The 20,457-nt window shown below is 37.2% G+C and overlaps 1 protein-coding gene across 1 annotated transcript; it reads right to left on the bottom strand.

Moving 5' to 3' along the window:
• Positions 1-17,687: 17,687 nt before the first annotated feature.
• On the bottom strand, positions 17,688-18,479 carry LOC104218823 (E3 ubiquitin-protein ligase SIRP1-like). The gene has a single exon (XM_009769402.2). It carries the CDS (start codon positions 18,477-18,479, stop codon positions 17,688-17,690), a length of 792 nt encoding a protein of 263 aa, XP_009767704.1.
• Positions 18,480-20,457: the final 1,978 nt, after the last annotated feature.

Raw genomic sequence — 20,457 nt, 5'->3', positions numbered from 1 at the left:
CGGATAGATACGAGCAAGTTGGTGGTGGAATCAAGAGGTAAAGCGATAGTTGAGGCTTTAATTGTGTTTGTGTTCGTGGCATCGAGGTAAGTGTTTAGTCTAACCTTAGCTTGAGGGATTAGGAGTTGGGTCTTATTTGCTATGTGCTAATTGTGGAGTACGACGTATAGGAATGGTGACGAGTATCTATACGTCGGTGTCAAGCATGCCAGTGAGTCTTGTATTGTAATTATTGTGACTCCATTGAGGTTTATTGTGCTTCATATGAGGATTATCACTATTGTTCCCTGGCCGGAATGTTATTGTCATATTGTTGTTCCCTTGCCGGGATGTTGTTATTATATTATTGTTCCCTTGGGATTCTATTATGATTGGTAAATATATGAAATGGGAGTGGGTTGCACGCCTGCAACGGTAATATATGAAATGGGAGCGGGTTGCACGCCTGCAACAGTACAATATGAAATGGGAGCGGGTTACACGCCTGCAACGGTACTATATGAGATGGGATCGGGTTACACGCCAGCAAAGGTATTACATGTGTACTTATTCTTCTTATTTCCTTATCTTTGCTGGTAATTGATTTATAGCATTCCTTACATTTATCTACTGTTGTTCTATTGTTACCTGTTACTCCCTGCAACATATTTCCCCCGCCCAACTTTAGTTGTAATTATCTGCTTCTATTTTCGATGTATATGATTTAACTACACAGATTTATTTGGTAGTCTGGTCCTAGCCTCATCACTACTTCGCCGAGGTTAGGCTAGGCACTTACCAGCACATGGGGTCAGTTGTGCTGATACTACACTCTGCACTCTTTTGTGCAGATCCCAGTGTTGTAGATTTGGGACTGCAGTGAGATTGCTTTTTCTTATTCATCAGGTGACCCGAAGTAGTCCTGCAGGCATCCGCATGCCTTGGCGTCTCCTTCTATCTACTATTCCTATTTCTTTCATGTATTTCTAGAGACAGTATTGTATTTATTTCTTTCAGACCTTTATTTGTAGTACTTGTTGTATCTATTTCTTTCAGACCTTTATTTGTAGTACTCCTAGACAGTCTGTGAAGTTGTGACACCAATCTTGGGTAGATTTGTTATAGATTGGTATTAGCAGTATTATTAAAACTTTACAATGCAGCCTTCTGCTTATTCAATTCTGTTGTTATCTAATTGTTAGCTCTTAGCTGTTATCGGATTAAAAATGGATACAAGGCAAATAGTTTAGTTGGTTGGTGTGATGACCCAAAAGGGGTCATCACTTGTTTTTAAATTGAATTCTGCATTTTGAGGCCTTAAAACCCTATTTTAGCATCACCTCGATTTGTGTGCGCAATCCGGGTGCTTAGCCAGAAAGCTTATATGTGAAAATTTGTCAAAAATGATAATTTTTGACTATAAAATGAATTAATTCAACTTCGGTCAACATTTTGGGTAAATGGATCCGGACCGTGATTTGATTGTCCCAGAGGGTCCGTAGAAAAATATGGGACTTGGGCGTATTCCCGGAATCGAATTTCGAGGTCCCAAGCCCGAGAAATGAATTTTTAAAGAAAATTATTTTCTGAAATTGTTTAAAGGATTTGGAAATGAATTTTTTGATCAGAACATGTTGGTATTGGGCCCGTATTTTTGGTTTTGGTGCCCGGTACAGGTCTTATTTGTGATTTAAGATAATTCTGTGAAGTTTGGTAAGAAACAGATGTCATTTGACGTGATTCTGACCTTAAATGCAAAATTTGATGTTTTAAGAAGTTTTGAAATATTTCATTGATTTTGAGGTTTAATTCGTTATTTAAGGGGTTATTTTGGCGATTTGATCGCACGGATAAGTTCATATGATGTTTTTGAGTTAGTATGTATGTTCGGTTTGGAGCCCCGAGGGCTCGGGTGAGTTTCAGAAGGTTTTTGAACTCATAAAAGTTGTAGTTTTTTTCAGTTCTGGTGTGTTGGTATTTTCTTCTTCGCGTTCTCGGGAGGACCCTCGCGAACACGATGAGTTATTCATGCTGAAGGAAATTTCCTTTTACGCGAACGTGTGACCCAGGTCGCGAACGCGAAGGTTTGGGGGGTCTTCCCTTCGCGAACGCGGGCCTGGTAATGCGAACGCGAAGGCTTATGATCCTGGGCAGGGGGAGGGATATTATACCCTATGCGAACGCGACCTCCTAGCCGCGAACGCGATAGCTCAAGGAGTTAATGTTCCTCGAACGTGAACCCGTTTACGCGAACGCGAAGGTCTCTAGGGCCTAGCTCATCACGAACGCGATGAGCCTATCATGAACACGAAGACCAAATTCGCCCAGTTATTTTAAGTTCAAAAAATAGAATACATTACGGGATTTCCGCCATTTTTCATAAACTTCATCTCCTCCACACCTCTTGAGCGATTTTTGAAGAGGAACTTCACTATAGCTTCATAGGTATGTAATCCTAAGCTTGTTTTCTTCCATTTTTATCAACACCCCTTAGATTTCTAGGCCTACAACATAGATATTAAGGGTAGAAAATTAGGGATTTGGGTAGAGTTAGGACTTTTTGATTATTTGGGAATTTGGCCTCATTTTGGGGTCGGATTTCAAAAGAAAATATATATTCGGGCTCGTAGGTGAATGGGTGATCGGATTTTAGTCCGAACCTCATGTTTTGACCAAGCAGGCCCGGGGTCAATTTTTGACCTTTTGGGAAGAATGATGGGAAAGCTATAATTAAGCATTAAAATTGGATCGTTTAGCGTTTGTTGATGTTATTAAGTCGGTTATGTCTAGATACAATTGATTTGGAATTAAATTCTAAAGGAAAGGCTGTGTTTGAGGCTTAAGTTGGTCGTGGAAGTTCGAGGTAAGTGTTCGGTCTAACCTTATCTTGACGGATTAGGAGTTGTTTCCTATTTGCTATTTGCTTCTTGTTGAGTATGACGTATAGGCATGGTGACGAGTATCTATACATTGGTGTCGAGCATTACTGTGAGTCTTAAATTGCAATTTATTTTGTGTTCTTAAAAAGTACTACGGATGCTTTAATTGATGATTCTCGATATTGAGCAAGCATTAAGATTGTTTTCGTGGAAATTACTTATGATTGAGTATTGGTGTTACCTAAGATGAGTAGAAGTTGGGTTAAGGGTGGTTATAGATGTTTCTCCCTTGCCGGGACGTATTTACTTTTATTGTCGAATCCCTTGTCGGGATAGTGTAGCTTATCATTGATCCCTTGCCTGGACTCTTGGTATGGTTGTTGCTAAAGGTATATAAATGTTATGTTGGATGGGGTTGCATGCCGCAACAATACTATATATGGAACGGGTTGTACGCCGCAACAATGTTATGTTAGATCGGGTTGCATGCCGCAACAATACTATATATGGAACAGGTTGCACGCCGCAACAATGTTATGTTGGATCGTGTTGCACGCCACAACAATACTACATATGGAACGGGTTGCACACCGCAACAGTGTTACATGATAGGGATCGGGTTGCGCGCCGCAACAATATTATTATGGTTTTGTTGTAAATCTTGAATTGCTCTCCCATATTTCTCGTAAGTTTCTGCTGAATTCGATATTTCCCCCATAGCATGTACCCCTCCCATGTTAATTGTTTATTCCTGTTTATTTTCCGTTGTATATTATATAACTGCATAGGTTTATCTGGAGTCTGGTCCTAGCCTCGTCACTACCTCGGCAGGGTTAGGCCAAGCACTTACTAGCACATGGGGTCGATTGTGCTGATGCTACACTCTACACTATGTGCAGATTCTGGAGCAGCTTTTGGACAGTAGCACTTGGGAAGCCTGCCTTCAGTCCATCCAGAGATCCCGAGGTAGTCCTGCAAGCGTCCGCAGGCCTAGAGTTCTCTTCTACATTATTATGTACTCTGTTTTCATTAGATTTCGAGACAGATTGTATTTCTTTCAGACATTTGTTGTAGTAATCTTAGGCCGTCCGTGATATTGTGACACCGGATTCCAAGTAGAGATGTGTGTTGTCTTTATCGTACTGGTCTTGGTTATTATATTAGATTAAGTCTTATGCTTGATTTCATTTATCGTTAATATCTAAATGTTGGATACTTGTTAATTAAAATTGTTAAAAAGGGTTAAAATGAAAGAGTTAGAAATTTTCTATGTTTAGTAGCTTGCCTAGCTTCTACGAGTAGGAGCAATCACGACTTTCGAGGGTGAGAAATTCGGGTCGTGACAAGGTGGTATCAGATCTCTAGGTTATATAGGTATCACAATTCACGGACAAGCTTAGTAGACTTTGAAGGATCGGTACGGAGACGTCTGTATTTATTGTAGAGGCTATAGAGTTAGGAAAAAACTTCACATCTATTCTTTCCTGTCGAGCGGTTTGGTTTCTCAATGCTAATTGAATTTCTACTCTATTCTTTCGCAGATGGCGAGAACACGTGCTTCCTCATCCACTGACCAGCAGCCCGAGCCCCCAGTAGCAGCTCCCACAAGGGGTAGTGGGCGAGGCCCAGGTCATGCTAGAGGCCGAGGTAGGGGTAGAGCTTAGCCTAGGGCAACAACACCTGTAGCGGAGCCTCAGGTTGACTTTGATGATGAGGTTCCGGCCCCAGCAGTTCCAGTGGGCCCAGCTCAGGTCTCAGAGGGGTTTATTACTACCCTAGTACTTCAGGATGCTCTGGTACGTCTAGTGGGCCTTATGGAGAGTGTCACCTGGGCAGACTTGCTTCCTATAGCACTAGCCGTCTCTCAGGCTAGAGGAGGAGCCCAGACTCCTGCTACTCGCACCCCAGAGCAGGTAGCTCCCCAGTTTCAAACTCCAGCAATTTAGCTAGTTGGAGCAGTTCAGCCTGGTGTGGTAGCTCAGACCGATGATGGAACAGCTATGTCTACCGATGCCTTGTGGAGGTTGGATAGGTTCACCAAGCTCTTTACTACTACTTTCAGTAGTGCATCTACTGAGGATCCCCAGGATTATCTAGATAGTTGTTATGAGGTTCTCAGGAACATGGGGATAGTTGAGATCGATGGGGTCGATTTTGCCACTTTTCGCTTGTCTAGATCCGCAAAGATTTGGTGGAGGAATTTTTGTTTTGCTATACTAGCTGGATCGCTAGCTTTGACTTGGGAGCAATTTATTCAGCTATTTCTGGAGAAGTTTCTCTCCATCACTCAGAGAGAGGCCTATCGGAGGCAGTTTGAGCGTCTCCAGTAGGGTTCTATAACTATTACCTAGTATGAGACCAGATTCATTGACTTTTCTCGTCATGCTCTTGTCATACTTCCCACCGAGAAAGAGAGGCTGAGGAGGTTCATTGATGGACTTATTCAGCCGATTCGTCTTCAGATGGCTAGGGAGACTGGGAGTGAGATTACTTTCCAGGAGGCGGCCAATATGGCCAGGAGAGTGGAGATGGTTTTGTCATAGGGAGGTGGTCATGGGTCAGACAAGAGGCCCCGTCATTTAGGCAGATTCAGTGGTGCCTCGTCTGGAGGCAGGGATTCGTATGGTAGAGGTCATCCTCCTAGGCCTTTTCAGTCAGTACTTCAGGTTTCTCACGGTGCTTCAGGTGGTTGTGGTTCTCACATGCAGTATTTTGATCAGCATCCCTATAGTGCACCACCAGCTCCTATCAGTGCACCACCGCTCCAAAGTTTTCGGGGTGGTCATTTTGGCCGCCAGGGTCAGTCTCAGTTTCCTCAGCCGCAGCACTCAAGTGTATGTTTTGAGTGTGGTGAGTGTGGTCATATCAGGAGGGCTTGTCCGAGATTGGCGGGTACTCAGTCGTAGCAGCGAGGTTCCCGTGCTATGGTTTAGGCACCAGATGTTCCACAGACCGCCCAGCCAGCTAGAGGTGGGGGTAGAGGTGCTAGAGGTGGACCTCAGACCGCTAGAGGTGGAGGCCAACCAGCTGCAGGTCGTCCCAGAGATGTAGTCCAGGGTGGTGGGGCCTAGCCCCGATGTTATGCTCTTCCAGCCAGGCCTGAGGTTGAGGCTTCCGATGCAGTCATCACAGGTACTATTCTGGTTTGTGGCAGAGATGCTTCCGTTTTATTTGATCTAAGGTCCACACACTCCTATGTGTCATCTTATTTTGCATCGTATCTAGTCATGCCTAGTGATTCCTTGAATGCCCCCATATATGTGTCTACACCGGTGGGTGATTCTATTGTGGTAAATCGAGTCCATCACTCTTGTATAGTTATGATTGGGGGTCTTGAGACCCGCGTAGATTTGTTGCTTCTGGACATGGTTGATTTCGATGTTATATTGGGGATGGACTGGTTATCACCTTACCACGCTATCTTGGACTGTCATGCCAAGACTATGACCTTAGTCTTTCCGGGTTTACCTCGTTTAGAGTGGAGAGGGACTCCTAGTCATTCTACCCGTAGTGTTATCTCTTATGTGAAGGCTCGGCGTATGGTCGAGAAGGGGTGTTTGTCCTATTTGGCATATGTTCGTGATTTTAGTGCCGAGGTTCCTTCTATTGATTCTTTGGCTGTTGTTCGTGAGTTTCTTGAGGTTTTCCCTTCAGACATGCCGGGTATGCCACCCGATAGGGATATTGACTTTTGCATTGATTTGGTTATAGGCACTCTACCCATTTCTATCCCGCCATATCGTATGGCCCCGCCTGAGTTGAAAGAGTTGAAGGAGCAGTTGCAAGACTTGCTTGAGAAGGGTTTCATTAGGCCTAGTGTTTTGCCTTGAGGTGCACCAGTGTTGTTTGTGAAGAAGAAGGACGAATCGATGAAAATGTGTATTGATTACCGCAAGGTTACGATCAAGAATAAGTATCCATTGCCAAGGATTGCTGATTTGTTTGATCAGCTTCAGGGTGCTAAGGTATTTTCGAAGATTGACTTGAGATCTGGCTACCATCAGTTGAGGATTAGGGCATATGATGTCCTTAAGACAACTTTTCGCTCTCAGTACGAGCATTATGAGTTCTTGGTGATGTCATTCGGGTTGACAAATGTCCCAGCAGCTTGTATGGATTTGATGAACTTAGTGTTCAGTCCTTATTTGGACTCGTTCGTGATAGTCTTCATTGATGATATTTTGATATATTCCCGCAGCCGGGAGGAGCACGAGTATCATCTTAGAGTGGTTCTTCAGACTCTGAGGGATAGTCAGTTATATGCTAAGTTCTCAAAGTGTGAGTTCTAGTTGAGTTCAGTTGCATTCCTAGGTCATTTTGTGTCGGCAGAGGGTATCCAGGTTGATCCAAAGAAGATTAAGGCAGTCAAGAACTGGCCTAGACCAGCATCAGCTATAGAGATTTGAAGTTTCTTAGGATTAGCAGGCTACTATCGTCGGTTCGTGGAGGGGTTCTCATCTATCGCAGCCCCGATGACCAGGTTGACCCAGAAGGGTGCCCAGTTCAGATGGTCGGATGAGTGTGAGGTGAGCTTTTAGAAGCTCAAGACAGCTCTAACTACGGCACCAGTGTTGGTTTTGCCCATAGGTTCAGGGCCTTATACAATTTATTGTGATGCCTCTCATATTGGACTAGGTGCAGTGTTGATGTAGGATGGCAAAGTAATTACCTATGCTTCGCCGCAGTTGAAGATTTATGAGAAGAACTAACCGGTTCATAATTTGGAGTCGGCAGTCATTATTCACGCATTGAAGATTTGGAGGCATTATCTGTATGGCGTGGCATGTGAGGTGTTCACGGATCACAAGAGTCTTCAGTATTTGTTCAAGCAAAAGGACTTGAATTTGAGGCAGAGGAGGTGGTTGGAGTTATTGAAAGACTATGATATCACCATCTTATATCATCCGGGAAAGGCCAATGTGATGGCCGATGCTTTGAGTAGGAAGTCAGCCAGTATGGGCAGTCTTGCTTATATTCCGGTCAATGAGATGCCGCTTGCTTTGGATATTCAGACTTTGGCCAATCAGTTCGTGAGGTTGGATGTTTCTAAGCCCAGTCGTGTGTTAGCTTGCATAGTCGCTCGTTCTTCATTATTGGAGCGTATCCGTGATCGGCAGTATGATGATCACCATTTGTGTGTCCTTAGAGACACGATACAGCACGGAGGTGCCAAGCAGGTTACCTTAGGTGATGATGGAGTTTTTGAGATTGCAGGGTCGAGTTTATATGCCTAATGTGGATGGACTCCGAGAGTTGATTTTAGAGGAGGCCCATAGCTCCAGTACTCTATTCATTCGGGTGCCACGAAGATGTATCAGGATTTGCGGCAGCATTATTGGTGGCGAAGAATGAATAAAGATATCGTTGCATATGTGGCTCGATGTTTGAATTGTCAGCAGGTTAAGTACGAGCATCAGAGGCCCAGTGGTTCATTTCAGAGGATTTAGCTTCCCGAGTGGAAGTGGGAGCGGATCACTATGGATGTCGTTGTTGGACTCGCACAGACTCGGAGGAAGTTCGACGCAGTATGGGTCATTGTTGATAGGCTGACCAAGTTAGCGCATTTCATTAGTATCCTATTCTTCTGAGAGGATAGTTGAGATCTATATTCGGGAGATTGTTCGCCTTCATGGTGTGCCCGTGTCTATCATTTCGGACCGAGGTACGTAGTTTACCTCACGCTTCTGGATAGCAGTTCAGCGAGAGTTGGGCACGCGGGTTGAGTTAAGCACAACGTTTCATCCTCAGACAGATGGGCAGTCCGAGCGGACCATTCCGATTTTGGAGGATATGCTCCGAGCTTGTGTCATTGACTTTGGAGGCTCGTGGGATCAATTTTTCCTTTAGCAGAGTTTGCCTACAATAACAGCTACCAGTCGAGTATTTAGATGGATCCTTATGAGGCTTTATATGGTAGGCGGTGTCGGTCTCTGGTTGGATGGTTTGATTCAGGAGAGGCTCGGTTTTTGGGTACGGATCTGGTTCAGGATGCCTTAGACAAGGTCAGGATTATTCAGGATAGGCTTCGTACAACTCAGTCCAGGAAAAAGAGCTATGCCCACCGCAAGGTTTGATATTTGGCTTTCATGGTCGGTAAGTGGGTATTGCTTCTAGTGTCGCCTATGAAGAGAGTGATGAGATTTGGGAAGAAGGGCAAGCTTAGCCCTAGATTTATTGGCCCGTTTGAGATTCTTGATCGAGTGAGAGAGGTGGCTTATAGACTTGCATTGCCACCGAGCTTATCAGCAGTGCATCTAGTGTTTCATGTGTCCATGCTTCGGAAATATCACGGCGATCCATCCCACGTGTTAGATTTTAGCACTATCCAGTTGGACAAGGACTTGTCTTATGAGGAGGTGGCAGTATCTATACTAGACCAACAGGTTCGCCAGTTGAGATTGAAGGGTTTTCCTTCTGTTCGTGTTCAGTGGAGAGGTCAGCCTGCTGAGGCATCGACCTGGGAGTCTGAGTCCGATATGCGGAGCCGTTATCCCCATCTTTTTCCCAACTCAGGTACTTCCTTCTTCTATTCGTGCGAGGATGAACGGTTGTTTTAGAGGTGGAGAATGTGATGACCTTTTTAGCATCACCTTAATTTACGTGTGCAGTCCGAGCACGTAGCCGGAAAGCTTATATGTGAAAATCTGTAAAAAAAATGATAAATTTTGACTATAAAATGAATTAATTTGACTTCGTTCAACGTTTGGGGTAAACGGACCCGGACCCGTGATTTGACAGTCCCGGAGGGTCTGTAGGAAATATGGGACTTAGGCGTATGCCCGGAATAGAATTCCGATGTCCCAAGCCCGAGAAATGAATTTTTAAAGAAACTTATTTTCTGAAATTGTTTAAAGGATTTGGAAATGAATTTTTTGATTAGAACATGTTGGTATCGGGCCCTTATTTTTGGTTCCGGCGCCCGGTACAGGTCTTATATGTGATTTAAGACAATTCTGTGAAGTTTTGTAAGAAACGGATGTCATTTGACGTGATTTGGACCTTAAATGCAAAATTTGATGTTTTAAGAAGTTTTGAAATATTTCATTAATTTTGAGGTTTAATTCGTTGTTTAAGGGGTTATTTTGGCGATTTGATCGCACGGATAAGTTCATATGATGTTTTTGAGTTGGTACGTATGTTTGGTTTGAAGCCCCGAGGGCTCGGGTGAGTTTCAGATGTGTTTCTGAAGGTTTTTGAACTCATAAAAGTTGCAATTTTTTTCAGTTCTGGTGTGTTGGTATTTTCTTCTTCGCGTTCGCGGGAGGACCCTCGCGAACGCGATGAGTTATTCATGCTGAAGGAAATTTCCTTCTACACAACGCGTGACCCAAGTTGTGAACGCGAAGCTTTGGGGGGTCTTCCTTTCGCGAACGCAGGCATGGTAACGCGAACGCGAAGGCTTATGACCGCGAACGCGACCTCTTGACCGCGGACGCCATGGCTCGAGGAGTTAATGCTCCACGAACGCGAGCCCGTTTACGCGAACGCGAAGGTCTCTCAGGCCTAGCTCATCGCAAACGCGATGAGCCTGTCGCGAATGCAAAGACCAAATTCGCCCAGTTATTGTAAGTTCCAAAAACACAATACATTACGGGATTTCCACCATTTTTCATAAACTTCATCTCCTCCACACCTCTTGGGCAATTTTTGAAGAGGAATTTCACCATAGCTTCATAGGTATGTAATCCTAAGCTCGTTTTCTTCCATTTTTATTAACACACACTAGATTTCTAGGCCTAAAACATGAGATTAAGGGTAGAAAATTAGGGATTTGGGTAGAGTTAGGGCTTTTTGATTATTTGGGGATTTGACCTCATTTTGGGGTCGGATTTCAAAACAAAATATCTATTCGGGCTCGTGGGTGAATGGGTAATCGAATTTTAGTCCGAACCTCGTGTTTTGACCAAGCGGGCCCGGGGTCAATTTTTGGCTTTTTGAGAAGAATGATGGAAAAACTATAATTAAGCATTGGAATTGGATTGTTTAGCGTTTATTGATTTTATTAAGTTGATTATGTCTAGATACAATTGATTTAGAGTCAAATTCAAAAGGAAAGGAGGTATTTGAGGCTTGAGTTGGCCGTGGAAGTTCGAGGTAAGTGTTTGGTCTAACCTTAGCTTGAGTTGGTGTCAAGCATGACCGTGAGTCTTAAATTGCAATTTATTGTGTGTTCTCAAATAGTACTACGGATGCTTTAATTGATGATTCTCGATATTGAGCAAGGATTAAGTTTGTTTTCGTGGAAATTACTTATGATTGAGTATTGGTGTTAGCTGAGATGAGTAGAAGTTGGGTTAAGATTGGTTATAGTTGTTTCTCCCTTGTTGAGACGTATTTACTTTACTGTCGAATCCCTTGCTGGGATAGTGTAACTTATTATTGATCCCTTGTCGGGACTCTTGGTATGGTTGTTGCTAAAGGTATATAAATGTTATGTTGGATGGGGTTGCATGCCGCAACACTACTATATATGGAACAGGTTGCACGCCACAACAATGTTATGTTGGATCGGGTTGCACGCCGCAACAATACTCTATATGGAACAGGTTGCACGCCGCAACAATGTTATGTTGGATCAGGTTGCACGCCGCAACAATGTTATATTGGATTGGGTTGCACGCCGCAACAGTATTAAATGATAGGGATCGGGTTGCGCGCCGCAACAATGTTATTATGGTTTTGTTGTAAATCTTGAATTGCTCTCCCATATTTCTTTTAAGTTTCTACTGGATTCGATATTTCCCCCGTAGCATGTACCCCTCCCATATTAATTGTTTATTCCTGTTTATTTTCCGTTGTATATTATATAACTGCACAGGTTTATCTGGAGTCTGGTCCTAGCCTCATCACTACCTCGTCAGGGTTAGGCCAGGCATTTACCAGCACATGGAGTCGATTATGCTGATGCTACACTCTGCACTATGTGCAGATTCCGGAGAAGCATTTGGACAGTAGCACTTGGGGAGCCTGCCTTCAGTGCATCCAGAGATCCCGAGGTAGTTCTGCAAGCGTCCGCATGCCCGACGTTCTCTTCTACATTATTATTTACTCTGTTTTCATTAGATTTCGAGATAGATTGTATTTCTTTGAGACATTTGTTGTAGTAATCTTAGTCCGTCCGTGATATTGTGACACCGAATTTCGGGTAGAGATGTGTGTTGTCATTATCGTACTGGTCTTGGTTATTATATTAGATTAAGTCTTCCGCTTGATTTCATTTATCGTTAATATCTAAATGTTGGATACCTGTTAATTCAGATTGTTAAAAAGGGTTAAAAATGAAAGAGTTAAGAAATTTTCTATGTTTAGTTGTTTTCCTAGCTTCTACGAGTAGGCGCCATCACGACTCCCGAGGGTGGAAAATCCGGGTCGTGACAGTTGGCTTGCATAACTTTCACTAGTAGGCGCCATCACGACTCCCGAGGGTGGGCAATTCGGGTCGTGACATCTAAAACTATAAAAAAAAATTTAGCTAGTGAATTTTTTAACTCCATTTTGATATTTGACATTAACCATATTAAATATCTGAGTTATTTGAATTATATGTAAATAATCTTAACATTTAAATCTTCTAAATAATAATAGATAATCGTCAGATATTAATTAAGAAATATTACATGAAAAAAGACTAACATTTTCTTAATTCTTGTAGTGATAATTTTATTTTTGTGTCATTCGCATAGGTGTCATTGGAACATAAAAATAGCTACAAAGTAAAATAATAACTCATATTTATGGCAAAGCACGAAGATTGACACGATATAAACGATTCTTTGATTATGACGTGACTCTTATACTACGACTTGAACTCTTATTTGGTATGATTTTATCTTTTAAAAAATATTTCTATTTTGAAATTTCAATTTCTAAAACTTTATATATATTATAATAATGATTATCTTTATAATGATGCAAGTGAAGATATTATGCTTAATTTAAAATTTACTTTAATCGGCTATCTAAAAATTTAAATGATTCTTTGGCCGGATTTATTTCAGTATGACTCCACTTTAAGCTTATCAATATCTCTAGCCCCAGAATTTGAATTTTTAATACCCTATATATACAAAAATTTTGTTTTTTAAATCATAAAATGTTAAATTAGTTGATTATTATTATTATAAAATATTGCATATATTGTCTTAAAATTGTCAAGTAGTTTATTTTTCGGCACCATACTTGGCTTAACCTCAATGCAAACTACTCAAATTACATTCTAATTTAAATTCATATATCATATCAGTTTGTTAGTAATAGTGATTTTTTAAAAATGACACATAATGTAAATTAAAAAAAATTCTAAGATATCCTTATCTTATAATCTATGTATTTGAGTTGAAAAATATATATTTGAAATCGATGAGATTAACTTTCAATTTTTTTATACTCAACAAAGATGAAACATAAAAAGAAATTTATTGTCAACTTTTATTTCTCATTTTTAGATCTTTCTAACATTTTTTTTCTATATTTATTTTCTTTTATCTTATTTTTATGTCATTATTTCTTTTGTTACCAAAACTTAATTAATTTCACCATAAAAAAGGATGAGTTTTAATAAAAAGTCTATATATGAAATTTAATTATATTTTAGTCTTTGGTTGAAATTATTTCGTATTTTTCTTTTAGCTTTATTTAATAAGCCTAAATAGGTGTTCACCCGACCACCTAAATTAAAAAAATTGAATGATGTGTAATTTATATATAATCCATATATAATATGTGTATAATCGTGTGTTGTCGGTATATCATCTATTTATATTAGCTATAAAAAGTAAACAATAGATATGGCTGGATATTATGTAAATATTCCATACGATTTCGGTTTTTTGAGTTTATTCATGATATAACTTCTATTATAATAATTTTAGAACTCTCTACTAATGTTCAAAAATATCTTATCTTTTTATTATCTTTGAATTAAAAGAAGTAAAGAGTTTTTTCAAAATAATTTGTTTACATTTAAAAAAAAAACATTTGACGTCATACCAATTTTTTTCTTTATATATACTCTTTGGTACACTTAAAGTCGCTATAGAAACTATCAAATAGAAACCAATTTCTTTCTTATTGAGTTTGGAAAAAAAAAGCTTTTATATAATCTAATGATTCAAAATTAATATTCTTCAACGAAAAAAATATTATACTCTTGTAATATTGGCTTGACTACAGCTAAATGAAGGGGTTTCAGCATATATCTTTTAATTCCTTGAATGTGCTAAATTGAAATTAATGATAGCAATTGTATAGCCAAAGTTTTGTTATTTGTTTGATGTCCATTTATGCAAATTGAGTCTTCAAACAAATATCTTCAAGAAGAAAAAAAGAAACAACTTTTTTATTTTATTTTAAATATTGACTGATTTTGTGACGTTTCTTTCTCCAGCATGTATGTTTACTTTATTATATATGTAACTAACTTTTATTTGGTTTTGTATACTCTTTTTTGTTACTTAGGTAAACATAGTGTGTACCCTATATATTATATTTATTTTAAAAGAATTTCGTTTTATTCAAATCTAGCTACAACGTTTGAAAGAACTACACTTATAGGATTTTAAATGTGAAAGAGGTTTATAGTTATATGGAGTAGTTTTTTTTTTTCCGCTAGAGGCGAAGTAGTATTTAAATAATTAGAAAGAATAACAAAAATTCCTAACATGATTGCATATGATCATTAACCGAATTAAGTATAATAACATGATAAGAAAAGATAAATTTTATTTTTAATTTAAATTCAAGTTTTAGAATCTTATCTATAAATTCAAAATTATCTTTTAATTCAAATTCCATATATATATATATATATATATATATATATATAGTCAAACATTTGTATTTAACTAAAATAGTCAAATATAGAATAAAGTTACCATATACTATTGATATTTATTAGCTTGCCACTTGACTTAACCATAATGTCAATTATATATGGTAACTTTCCTACTTTAATATATATATAGATATAAATATATATATAGATTGCCCAATGTTAAGCGACCACCTCAATCTTCAATTCAATAACGGAATAACTAGAAAGGCAATGGTTACACTTTTCGTGCATTGGATACACATTTTCTTAAGTGGGCAAAGACTACACGTAAAGAGAACTTTATTACGAGATCGTGTCATTCAATGCATATGATAAATGAATTTCGCTAGGAAGATTGAAGGGAAACGAGATCTACTTAGTACAAGAAAGTTCGAAGGTTTTATGTGGGGGATAATATCATCAGCAAAAGAAAAAAAAGCTATTGCTCGTTATTTTTTTAACTGGTTACCAATATAAGCTTTTGATTTGACTAATTATAATGTTAGTTTAATTGTTTATTTTTTACAGTCATTAGCTACGGTGTACTTCAGCCTAATGATAATCTCCTATGTAACGGTTACGATTTCTGTTGGTTCAGTTTTATCGGGTTTTTCGAGTTTTTCGATTTTTTTATATGAATATTATTTCAATCTTAAATTATCAAAGTTGTAGATAAAATTTTAATAAGTGAATATATGTTTACTAAAAATTTAAAAACATAACAAACATATAATCTAATAAATATTCTTATGGGAGAATTGTTTTTAGTAACACCTGATAGTTTATTTTCTTAGTCATCTAATAATAATTTTTCGTTCATGTATGTTTTCAAGGTTAAACCGAATTTTATAATTAAACATGAAAATCGATATGATTCCTAAATAACGATATGTTCTATGTAATTTAAATTATCAAAATACCACTTCAAATTCGAAAAAGATATAGGAAATCTTGACATATGAATATAAAAGAACAAAGAGATGATCGACGCATCAATAACACTTAATAAGAAAGTAATACAACCCATTATATAAAGTAAATAAAAACGAATTCACTTCATAGTTCTATTAAATATTATGTCCAATGAGAGGATCTCAAATATTTCTAATATTTTTTAAACAAAATTCTATATAAAGTTTTAAAAGTATATATAAAAAATTATAAATTATATGTCGATTTGGTTCAAATTATTTTTATTCAATACCAAACCAAATCAAACCAAACCTAGTTGATTTGGTTTGACTTTTCGGTTTCGTGCTATTTTTCGGTTCGCTTTGAACACACCATACTCCTAAGAATACTGTGATGCTTTACGAAGGATTATGTATCGCATCTAACTACACATATCTATCAGTGAACAAGAACAGAATATGAAAATTTTATTTGATTTCACGACTAACGGCTTGTTTGGATGATTGTTACATATTTTTTCATAATATATCGTATTATATTATGTTATATTAGTTATATTATTTTGATGAATGCAATATTTGAATAGATTATACTTCCTTCGTTTTAATTTATGTGAACCTATTTGACTGTGCATGGAGTTTATAAGGAAAAAAAGACTTTTGAATTTGTGTTGTAAAATGAGGCGCATATATTTTGTATAAACTATAACTCATTGCGAAAGGTAAATTATTTCCAAATATGAAAAGGGGTTTTTTTTTTAATACGGACTAAAAAAGAAATAGATTCACATAAATTAAAATGGATGAAGCATCATTTACAGTTATTTCATACTATCATACACAAGCAATATGAAGAACAAACTTATAATATTATAAAAAGACAAAATATTACAGAATAAAATTATTGTATAAAAAGGTACGTAGAGTAACAAACAAAATAAAATTATTTTATAACAAGAAAAGGTCAGATGAGAAAAAAATAAAATACCGACACGACCAAAAAATAATCATCACATACTTTTTGTTGTTATATAATAATAGATTTAATACGATATAATAAAATTTAACTAACACTCAAAATAACATTGTATTTAAAGTAATAATACGATTGAATACATTAGATAATAATAATAATAATTGCATTGTGATTGAGTTATTGATATAAGGAAAAGGAAAGTAAGTAAGGAAAACAAAAAAATATATCTTCTTTTTCTTTGAACCCACCCAATATATGAAAAATCCTCCTTTTTCTCAAAGGAGAATTGAAAAAAAAAGCATATTTTCATACAATATCTTAATTGATTATATGTGATCAATAAATTAAGTTGAATTCTATATTTACACATATAAACACATCGCAAAATCCTAGTAGCTTTTACCATCTACTTTTCCTCGAGAATGTGAGACTGCTCGCCCTCAGTAATTAATTATATTATCCGTTCTTTTCATTGATTACAGATTTCTCTAAACAAGAAATTTCTATGGAGACTTCCTAGTCGGCTAAAGGCGCAATGACTTTTGATTTTGAATGATCTACCTAATGCTACATATAGAAGCGCGTACTAAATTGATATAAATATTATGAGATGTCCCGTAATATAATCAGTTGTTGTTGATACCTTCTTCTCGGTTCTTTCTTCCATAAGAGGAGCTAGTCCAAACCAGCTGTAACCAAAAAAATAAAATTCGTAGCCTCATAAGCCGAAAGAGACTTGATTATGTAGTCTCGCTAACCATGAGTTAATTTATATTCCTATAAAAGAATGCAAGTTATATGATGAACTTCTAATACAAGTATAATGCTGAAAATCAAAACGTCACATCTAAAAATGCACGTATTGTGGTCTCCTAGAGTAACATAGTTTATGAGAAAAGAAATAAATAAAGAATAATTAAATGCATGTGCTGCGGATTCAGACGACTAACACCTAGCGAAGTATTCCAAAAGAATTAAGAAACAGCAGCTGCGTTGCAGCTGACCCAAAACAACGATTCAACTTTAAAAAAAAAACAAAGTCAACTGTACAAAAGTAATCAAACTGTTCCAATCTAATCCTAAAAGGAAAACAAAAAAGAGAACGAAAAGTGAGTCCTAAAACACAATTACTAATCCCTGATCATGTCCATATCTTGACCTGATGATTCATCACCATCTCTAGCAGCTGTTGACATGTCCATATTTTGGACTCTTGTGTTCGAATTAGAGTTTAAATCTGAATACACATTAGTATCAGTCGATATCTCCTCGGACTCCCTTTGTCCATCTGAGTTTGATATGTCCATATTTTGGGCTCTCGAATTCGAATCAGAGTCTGAATCTGAATACACATTTGTATGATCGGTTGACATATCCTCGGACTCCCTTTGACCATTCAAGCTCGAATTAGAATTTGAATACACATTACGATCACGTCCAAAAAATACATGAAACACTATAGGTGCATCCCTTCTCTCCCTACTACTGTCATCTCCGCCATCTTTAACCTTAATCTCTTCATCCACAGGCATTTTATACCTACAAATTGGACACGACCCATTAATCTTTAACCACTTCTCAACACAATCCACATGATACTTATGTTTACATGGCATCTCCTTAGCTTCTCCACCAACTTCAAATTCTAACAAACAAATAGCACACTCAACTCCTTCTTCTACAATTTTCACTGCTGGCATAGAATCTATAGATTCTTTTGATGCAGGTAATGGATCATCTTTTGACAGAAAATTGTCTAGATTAAAAGAACCTTCAATAAATGTTACTGATCCAATTCTTGAATTGACTAATACCGTAACTTCACGTTGATTTTCTGATGGATTGAGAATGAATTGGAAAAGTAAAGCTCTAGCACCTATTGCACTGAGTTCTTCAAGAGATGGAATATTTGATGAAGCCATTAGAGAATTGAACTGATTGGACTTTTGATCTTTTTCGGAAGAAATCTTTTTCGGAGAACGGTGGGGGAGTAAGTGGAAGAAGGTGTTTATTAGGAGGCGTAGTTGGCGGTGGGAAAGTTGTAGAAGGTCTAGAAATATATATCGGATTTGTACAAAGGGAATTTTGTAGCACAATTTGCACCGACTATTTGTCAAACTTTGTCAACTCTACGTAGCAATAGCATAACGCCCTTGCAAAAAGAATTGTCGTGTCTTGAACTTTATCCAAGCACTGACGTTATAGGGACGCACAAAAAAAATTTTTACAAGCGGAGTCGACATTTAAAGAAAGAAATAAATAAATATAACATTAATGCTACATTTTAAAAACTAGTCTTGTGGTACGCGCTTTGTGCGTGTATCTTGATCAGTGAATATAGACTTTTTAAAAGCATAAAAATTATAAAAGAATATATTTGAGCTAGAAAAATAAGAAAACATTTTAAGTCCTGAAAATGATGATTTTTTATGTTATTAAACTACTCAGCAAAAAGAAAAAAAAAATCTTGCCTCATAGAAGTGCTCACAATGTTATTCAAATATTAACTATACGTTTGCACAAGAGACATAAGTACCAATAGAATATTATAGTGTCCATATTTTCCTTCATAACAAATGACCGGATATTTTTAAGTACAAGATTTACATAAGTAAACTCTTAATAATTTTAAAGTTTTTAGATTTTTTACATAGTTTAAATAAAAATATATATAATAATATAGTTTTAAACTCCTAAATCTAAATTTGTACAAAGTAAATTCTTAATGTTTTCAAAGTTCTAAATCGTAGGACTTTCTACATAGTTCAAGTAAGAAAAATTTAATACGTAAAATTTTAATCACTTTGAAACTCCTAAATATTAGAAAATTAATTAAATGAATATTCAATAAAGTATTTCTTATGGTAACTTACCCATATTTAAAGGGATTGCAGATTTTTTATTTATTCATAAAGATCAAGTTTGGATGAGATAAAAAGCCCCAAGTTTTAAGTTGTATTTTTCCATTCTACATAAACATTGGTAATGTAAAATTAAAACTATAGTACGTAGAGTATCTCTTGTTAATGAAAGGAGAGGGGAGAAAAAATGTGGTAGAAGTATATTTAGTTTTTTCTTTCTTTTTAATTTATATAAGGTAAAAGTATAATTGAAGTTGAAGTCCTAAATATTAGGATTTCATACCTAGTTCAAATAAGGAAGAATTAGATACACAAAATATAATTTATTTTTAACTCCTAAATATTAGGAAAGTAATTTAAATGACTATTTTGTTCAATATAAAATTAACTTTTAAAGAGTAAAAAAGGCGAACGACATTTCGTTGAGAACCTTCGTGCTTTTAATATATTATAGATAATCAGATTCAAATTTAACAATAAAATGCAATACAACTACAATACTATAACTTTCTTCGACGAGTTTTCCCTTTTTAAAATGTATTCCTAAAGCCTCATAGTACTGCATATTTATATAAGGCATCACACAACTACTTAAATTTAATTAAGATTCAAGGAATTTAAAACATTTATTTTCCGGAGTAAACATGGTTTCACCTTTGTATATGGTTAAAATCGGGCCTACCCGATTTTACTATTTGATCGAGGCTAGGGAATTGCGTCGAAGGTCGGCCTCACAACAGACCAAACCGAGGTATGAGGATAAGGGACCGAGTTCGAGAACCGAGGCACTTATCGAAGATCGAGGCCAATAGCGATCAAGACAAAAGAAGACAGACGTCGAGCAAAGCACAATAACAGAAAGACGAGATATCCGTGACTGGCCGAAGATCGTGGCGTAAATCTCGAAATAGATCAAATCAAGGGCGGTTATTTATTAATCATGAGATTTACTTCTGTAATTAGAATTGTACGGTAAATAGGATTCCTCTACTATATAAAGAGGGTCTTAATCATCTTGTAATCATCTTACATTCACACA

Source organism: Nicotiana sylvestris, chromosome 9, assembly GCF_000393655.2.
Source record: "Nicotiana sylvestris chromosome 9, ASM39365v2, whole genome shotgun sequence".
Taxonomy (NCBI): Eukaryota; Viridiplantae; Streptophyta; class Magnoliopsida; order Solanales; family Solanaceae; genus Nicotiana; species Nicotiana sylvestris.
This window is presented reverse-complemented; position numbering and strand designations above follow the sequence as displayed.

Bases quoted from the DNA above. Each gene is read 5' to 3' on its own strand.
- LOC104218823 (XM_009769402.2), bottom strand. From the start codon at position 18,479: ATGGCTTCATCAAATATTCCATCTCTTGAAGAACTCAGTGCAATAGGT.